Source organism: Phaethon lepturus, unplaced genomic scaffold (assembly GCF_000687285.1).
Source record: "Phaethon lepturus isolate BGI_N335 unplaced genomic scaffold, ASM68728v1 scaffold1703, whole genome shotgun sequence".
NCBI classification, from domain to species: Eukaryota; Metazoa; Chordata; class Aves; order Phaethontiformes; family Phaethontidae; genus Phaethon; species Phaethon lepturus.
In genome coordinates this window covers 1,215-8,949 of record NW_010528187.1, presented here as the reverse complement: position 1 = coordinate 8,949, position 7,735 = coordinate 1,215, and the positions used below count along the sequence as shown (strand labels likewise).

At 40.4% G+C, this 7,735-nt stretch overlaps 1 protein-coding gene across 2 annotated transcripts in view; it reads right to left on the bottom strand.

Annotated features, from left to right (window-relative positions):
- The window catches only part of GYS2 (glycogen synthase 2 (liver)), a 47,277-nt gene extending 40,507 nt beyond the window's left edge, over positions 1–6,770 (bottom strand). The window contains exon 1 of one of the 2 annotated variants that reach the window (XM_010283580.1): positions 6,558–6,770. In XM_010283580.1, the coding sequence (XP_010281882.1) occupies positions 6,558–6,678 (121 nt within the window). In that variant the 5' untranslated portion in view covers positions 6,679–6,770. The remainder of the gene's footprint in view (positions 1–6,557) is intronic. The other variant, XM_010283581.1, reaches the window with a different exon arrangement.
- Positions 6,771–7,735: the final 965 nt, after the last annotated feature.

The following is a 7,735-nucleotide window of genomic DNA, read 5'->3' as shown; positions in this document are numbered from 1 at the left end:
GAAAGAGTGGAGAATATGTTGTGCTCTGCAATTGTAATCTGTTGCACAGCAAGGTAAAAAACACTTCAGGGCACTGATTTGCCTGAAATGCGATGACAAGTACTTAGGATAAAACCAAAAGAGTACGTTTTATAGACTGTGAAAACTCTTCAGCAGATAGCTGCGATAAAAGCTCTGGGTTACCTGGTCCCAAACCTTGTTTTTGTCTTCTCTGTTATTGTGGAACTATGACTCATAAAGCATGTCTTTGCATAAGCTTTAATTGACAGGGGAAGGGAAGTGTGTAAGTGAAACGATGTATGTGGAAATTGTTGGGCATAACTGAAAAAAGACATCTTGAGAAGAGTAGACTGATGTCTACAATAATGTACTGATTTTTGAAATTGCACTTTTCCATAGCAAATTCAAGGAATACGTTATACATCATTAAGATATAGCTCTGTTACTTTAAATTCCCTGGAAATATCCATGACAGTAAGCAGTGCATTACTTCTCCTACTGAGTAACAGAGTAAGGGTTTACATATTCACTTGGAGTCTAACAGAATTCTCAAAGTATTTCCAAAAAATTTGGTAAACCTCCTTATTCTTCTCTAATATAATGTTTTAAGGTCATATTATAAAGAGAAAACCTTTCCAAACAACAGGGATGTACCAAAATCCCATGATGTTGCAAGTTTCTTTATGCAACCTCTGAAGTTTTGTACTTTGAAGCAGGTTTTAAAACAAACAATAAAAGGCAAAATGAGAAATAGATGCAGAATCAGGAACAATCAGATCCAGAGAATTGGTTTGGATCATCGTAAACATTGGGAAATTAGCAGCAAAATGTGGACACAGGGCTGGTTTAGTGTTCTGATCTCCACCAAAATGCTTTATTCAAATATGTTATGTTTAAATCATTAATTTAATAATTAAAGTGGCCTTGAGAGAAAAAGATTTTTATTATTTCACAGAAAGTTAAAAAGAAAATCAACAATAAATCTTTTTCCCCATTTATTTCTTTTCCATTCTTCCTCTTTTTCCAGGGAAAAATTAGCTGTCATGGAAAGGGGAACTAAAATGTTTGGGAAAGATGAATTTTGTTCATTTAAGAGAAGTTTCACCTTTTTTAAGTGACCTCTTCAAAAAATAGAAAATGAAAACAAAATATTTTCTCAGAAAATATTTCATAGAACTATTTTAAAAGTTTGAATGTTTTAATATACATATGAATTTGTCTAAAGGAGTTATTCTTTTCTCATTTCAAGTCCTGGTGCATTATTTCTTTTGTATATTTAAAATCCAAGCAGCAGTTAGAGCCCTCCAGGATAGACATCAGAACTATCTAAATAAATAAAAAGTCTGAAAGTCAAGAGCAGTCTCCCAATATCATTTCACTACTGAAGACAACATTAGGCAGCAGTGGAGATCTAACTATGCAACTTGAGATCTTTGTGCAAGTTGTAATATGTAGAGGTGCTCTTCCTGCCTCAAGCTGTTATATGGAAAGACGCATTGCCAATGCTTTTTGTCACCTGATGAGGAAGGGTCCACAACTTCCAGGACTACCCGGGAATTGTGCTGACAAAAAAATGTCTGCTGGAGGTGCGACTCTTTGAACATGGAATTGCCAAAACTTCTCAGAACTGCCAAGGATACCCACCGTTCATTTTACTGGGTCTCCCACCTAGCCCACATTGCAGAAGCACAGAGGGAAGGAGCAGCAGAAATCAAAAAGGAAAGAGAGGGATTGGAAGCAAAGCTATGCAAGTGAGACACAGGTAAGACTGTCGCTGATCAGTGCAGGAGCCTTTCCCCACACACCTTTGATACACAGGGAGGATCAGGGTGCTCCTGGAGCTTTTCAGCTTCTTTGCTACGGCCTGACCAGGCCACTCTGAAAGCACTAAAGCTTTCCTGAGAACCATGGCTGACATGGAACCCAAGAGAGCAGTGGGACTCCAGGTTCAGGATTCAAATTGCCTTTGCTACCACAATTAATAGTTACATCAACTATCCCTTCACCCCTTGCCCTCAGAATGTATCTCTGATCTATAGAGATGTGGTAAAATTGGGCTTGAACTTATTCTTTTTCTAATGCTTGGTTGGAATTTTTTTTATTTATTGATTGACTGTTGAGATATCTGGGGACCATTTTTAGAGTAAGGCTATAAAGTGTGTCAGATTAAAAAAACCCAGCATCTTCAGATAGCAGATGTTTTTCACGTATTTTTGGCTATGTTTGTGGCCAGGACTCATCAGAAGATAGAGGTTTTCTAAATTCTGAAATTCTGACATTCCAAACATGTTCTGAAATAATACTGAAACACTGAAATTTATGACAGATGTCCACAATACAGAAATTTATGCCACAATATGAAATTTATGACACATGTCCACAGTACAGAAGATATTTCTGTGTGCATCACCCCCAATGCACAGGTTTTCATTTGAGATTGATTTGACGTTGACATACCACCCCACTCTAGAAATGCACAGGGCTTTGATGCTGTGCTTATGCCATGATATCCCCACTCTCCAAAGTGTGTTACCTCAGGTGTGTCACAGATTACATCATTTCATCTTCTCCCAAGGAACTTTCATCATGGAAGGACATTTAATGCAGAGGGGGTAAAATGCTGGTCCTACTGACTTCAGTGAATCAAGATTGAATTTCCAAGGGTCCAGATTTTCACCAGAAAAACAGTACATAGAGCTCTGCTCCAAGGAGAACTGAACCAAGGTTTGTTTTTAGCAGAGTCGTCATTCCAATAGGGATGGAACAAAAAAAACCCACAGGATTCATCTACCTAATGCTAATCTGTTCACAGCTGAATGATGATACAAACTGGCTGTTTGCCCAGCATTTTTAAGCATTCTTCTATTTTCTATCTAAAAGCTGTTAGCTTGAGATACTAATCTAAATATTACTGGAATGATTTAAAAGACATCTTTATAGAACACAGACCAGATCTTGAACATTCTCAGCCCTTCTCATTAACATATCAGAAAACTTACTAAACTACAGCTAATGGTTATTGTAACTTACAGAATTAGAGTTCTCCCCTGTACCCAAGATTAAATACTTAAATTTTCAGTGGGAAAAAAGTCCAAGACTGCTGCCATTACTCCTGCAATGGCCTTTGGCTGCTCCCTGTTGCCAATTTCCATCTGTGGGGCTTCAGACACAAGTTCTATATGGCTTCTAGCACTTGGTCTGTGCTCTGGTCCTTAAAGTTTTTATTGGTCTTCATGTTACGGGGGAAAGAAAACCAGTCTTCCTTTCCAACATGTGCAGAGATATGCCCAGATCTGGCTTTAATGGAGCATGGTGGCCAGGAGAGAAGAGGAAGGGTGAAAAAAACTGAGCTTCCCCACAATTACCACCAGATCATGTGGCACTGCAGAGCACTGGGACTCTTGCCTGCCTGCTTTTTTCCCCTTCTGCCACAGAAACACAGCAGATCCACTTCACAGTATGGGTCTTGCCCATCCGTGAAGAGTCAAATAAAGCCAGGAAAATCTTGCAAAACAAACTACATTTTTCTCATTTATTTGGCAGGGGGCTTTCAATGCATGATGATTTCAATGTTGTGCTTGGTTTAGGTGGCAAGTTCCTTTTCACAGGAAGAGTGACACTGGCAAATCAGCCTTCTTTATTTCTCATTCTCTCCTTCAGCGACCTTGTCTTCCCTTGCTCCAGCAGAGAAAAGGAGAAAGAAGAGTTCCTGGTGCTTTCTAAAGATTGCCAGTTAGCACAGACAGTGGCCAGGACAGAGAATATATAAAAAGAAGTAGAAAGCTCTGCTTAGTTAAAGCATGTGTAAAAATGATGTAGATTAAAAAAAAAAAAAAAAAAAAATTAAAAAAAGAGAAACACCTTCACTGTGCCAGCTACTGAGAAAGAAGTGATGAGACTGAGAGTAATAGATATTGGTAGATCTCTGAGCACTGAATTCACACAACTGACTTGTCCTTCCTTACAGCTGCATCTCATGCCTCAGTACCAACCAGCACCATCTCCTGCTCAAGAAAATCCCAGTAAAGGCTCGCTCCCGATGGGCAGCCTGGCACATGAAGGTCCTCTCACAATACGTAATCAGATGTTCTCTGATTTGCAGGATGCCTTCATCATCCTCAACCTCTGAAGGAGGATATATTTGAGAGGCTCAGAAAACAGCTCAAGTTTTGCCCTGGAAAGTGCACTATTTACAGGTATGGGAATAGCTAGCCATCTGTGAGCTCTGGTAGTACCCTCCTCACAGGGAAGACGACATTCAGCCTTATTGCCATTGTCACAGAGAGATGGAGGAACCACGAAGCAGCAGCATGGGTCAGGGAGGAAATGAACCCAGAGCCGAGCACCTAGTGACACACACAAAGTTAACAGAAAGACTTGAACTCTCTCCTGTAGGCAACAGCAGCTTTGCACCACTTTAGCAGTGCAAGGAAGCTTCATGCTGAAGTACCCTGACACACCTTTGCATTACCAGAAAGGAAGAAAGAAACCTTCACATTAAATGCTCAAAACTTTTAGCTTACCAGACAATAAATCCAACTAATGCTTATCTTTCCCTCTATATTAGGAATATATATAGCAACATTAAAACTAAAACATGTGGCAGTAGTAAATCTATGTGGGGTCAGTCTACTTGGTCAAATAAACAGTTCTTCCTTCTGCTAAAGGAGGCAGGAAAAATACAGTGTAAGCTATTATTTCCTAAGCCTATGTATCTTCTGTGATGACTCTCCCTGTATTTTGTTGGCTACTCTCTCCTAAGAAACATAATGCCCTAACATTTTCCAAGAACTGTTTATAAAAGTTAGGTCACCAGGGAACAGTACCTCACCATGTGACTTAGACATTCAATTGTCTGGAAGATATAGAAAAAAACCCTTCAGTATCAAGAATTTACAACAAAAAATAAGCTGAAATAGGCTTATTAAAGATTTTTTGCACCAATGTTTCCAGTCAAGGTTGGTTAATGGAAACTTTGAACACATATCTGGTTCCAATGAAGAAATTGTTTGCCATGACTAGTTCAGTCAGCCCCATTTGAATATTTGGCTTTGGTAAGCGATGTAATTAACAGCATCTTATTTTTAAGCTAACTGAATAAATATTCATTCTCTCATAAAATCTAAAAATAATAAATTTTAGCTGTGTCTGTTGATTTGGCTTTATTGAAGTCAGCAAGAGCTATATGAATTATTAAATGATTCACTGCATTTTGTACATACAAAGACAGATCAATCTAATTATGTTTTACTTTTTCTTAACAAATTGTGTGATATCTATAATCAGTGGGTCCAGATGACTCAGACAATACATAGACTATGGAGTTCAGACATGTTAAGGAGAACACCTGAATTTGCTAGATTTCTGCTGCCATCTGCTTGCCAGTGCCTGCCTTACCATGCACACTGCAAAACTAAATGCTACATGCTCCAAGTTCTGACAATAGTAAATTCAAAAAACTTGAACGAAGCTACTGAAAAATAAGCCCACAGTGATTCAAAGTCCAGAAGCTAGTCAGTACTACCTCTGTGTAGTGTGATACTTCTCACCACCCTAAAAAGAGCAATGTAAAATTGCACTGCAGTTCAGATTACATGCCAGAAGCTATCACAGAATAGTAATTCCAGTTTCACCATAGAGATAAACCGTAGCACTGTCTGTTCCTCTCACTCCCAGTTCCCTTTTAGAGTTAAAATCTTAACAGTTTACAGATCCTCTCTCCTGATTATTTATCTGCCAGGACAATAAAACACATGAGATCAATCATTTACTCATATTAACTCACTTTTGTGGCAAAAATGGAGCCTATTCCCCCTTGGTCAACTACACCTACCTGAAAGGAGATGATTTGATGAGTGAATTAGAAATGGAGGCCGAAACATCTTTGCATAATAAGCAGTGTGCACTTTGCATGACAAGCTGCATGCAGTGAACAGATTTTCAATCTGTACACATGCACAAAGCATGAAGGCCCTGCCTGGCACCACCTGTATTTGCAAAGACCAGTCCAAAAGGGTTTCAGGTGGCATAAAGACTGCTGGTCATTGACATTTGTTTTTTGTTCCGTGGCTTCAATGCAGCTGTGTTTATTTATACCTATTTCAAATTTGGCCTCTTCTCCACACTGCTCTAGGAGGCTGAGGGAGCCTGCTAAGCTACTCTGAATCTGATGCCTCTTTTACAGCTCATTTTCATGCATTACATTCCCAAGTGAATGGAAAGTAAAATATAAACATGTACAAAGCAACATCTATATATCCATATATCTGTGCACTCAGGCATAACACTTAGATGTTTGTTTAAACAACTTATCCCTGGTGGTGAAACATGTAAAGATACCCAGATGTCCTAACTATATGCTTATCCCACACAAGCACAGACAGGTGCAGCACACACACAGCATGCACGATTACATACAGATGCCACATGCACTCCTTCCAATACAACAACTCTGCAGCCCACTTTTCCCCAATCTCCCCTTAATGCCTTTCTTGCCCAAGCCCTTCATGCCTCCCTCCGCTCCCATCAAATACTAATCCTAAGAGTATTGTACAAACCTTTGTTGGTAACTTCCCAAGAAACTTCAAAGAGCAACAAATCCTCCACTGGTAGGTCTTCATCCTCCCACTGAGGAAGCCCATTAAGAGAAGTCATGGACAGTGATCTAGCCAGTGGCATTTTCTTCAGCCCTTGAATGCTCACCACGCAGGCCACAACAGTTAGCAAATGTCCAGTTAATGCGGTAGTTCTCCGCAGTTCTGATTAGAGCAGTCTGCCGGTGTGCTGGGCTCCAAGGAGAAAATTATTCAGGTAGCTAGGAGCTAATGGGTTTAAACTGTCTGGCCACCAGCATTAAATTGGCTCAGTGAAATCCCCAGGGCTTGAGAACAGCTGCTGGTAGAGGTAAGAATTTAAGACTGACCTGAGAAAGGTCTTGACTGTTTTGGGGCCAGGGCTCTTCCTTTTTCTTCTTTTAGAGGATGATAAAAAATGGTTTTGAGCTCCTCAGCCACAGCATTCAGTATCTACCACCTCAGGGACAACTGAAACTCGACAGTTGTAAATTCAGCACTGCCCTGAGCAAACTCCAGCAGAGAGGACACTCTGAGTTCGCCACCTGATTTGAGTCCAGCCCCTGAGTCCTCCCCTTGAGATACACCCTCCCATTAACACCCATGGACCTTCTCTATCTGCTGGCCACTTACCAACTGGGTTAGTAGACTCATTCTACATGATGTCTCTTAGATTACTTGCCAGGTTAAACACTGTTACCTATTCTTGTTCAGCTCATCAGTCTGTATGCATTAGTTTACTTCATACCCTTCCTCCACAACTAAATTCAGGGCTCTGTGCAAGCTGTTGGTTTAATTGTGTTCTCAAGCAGCCCAGCAGCCCTGAGAGCTTTTACAAACAGAGCTACAGAGGTTCTATCCCTACTTTGACATGCACTTCGGCCTTCCTTGCAGTCCAGGTCGTTCATTTTCCCCCTATTTTCTCTTTTTTTATGTCACAGCTCTTTTCTGGCCTCTGGGCCCATGTCCTCTGCCCAGGCAAACTAGTGAGTAGTAAGTCAGGGCACAGGATGTCCTGTCTTGCACCAGCACAGATCTGGGATGCTGCAAGCGATGCATGCACATCTGGAGAGATATCAGTCCCTAACTTGCAAGCTGATATCCTCAAAGCTCCACAGAGAAGCTGCCTGCTTGGAAGATGCTTATGTGCTTACACATCTGGT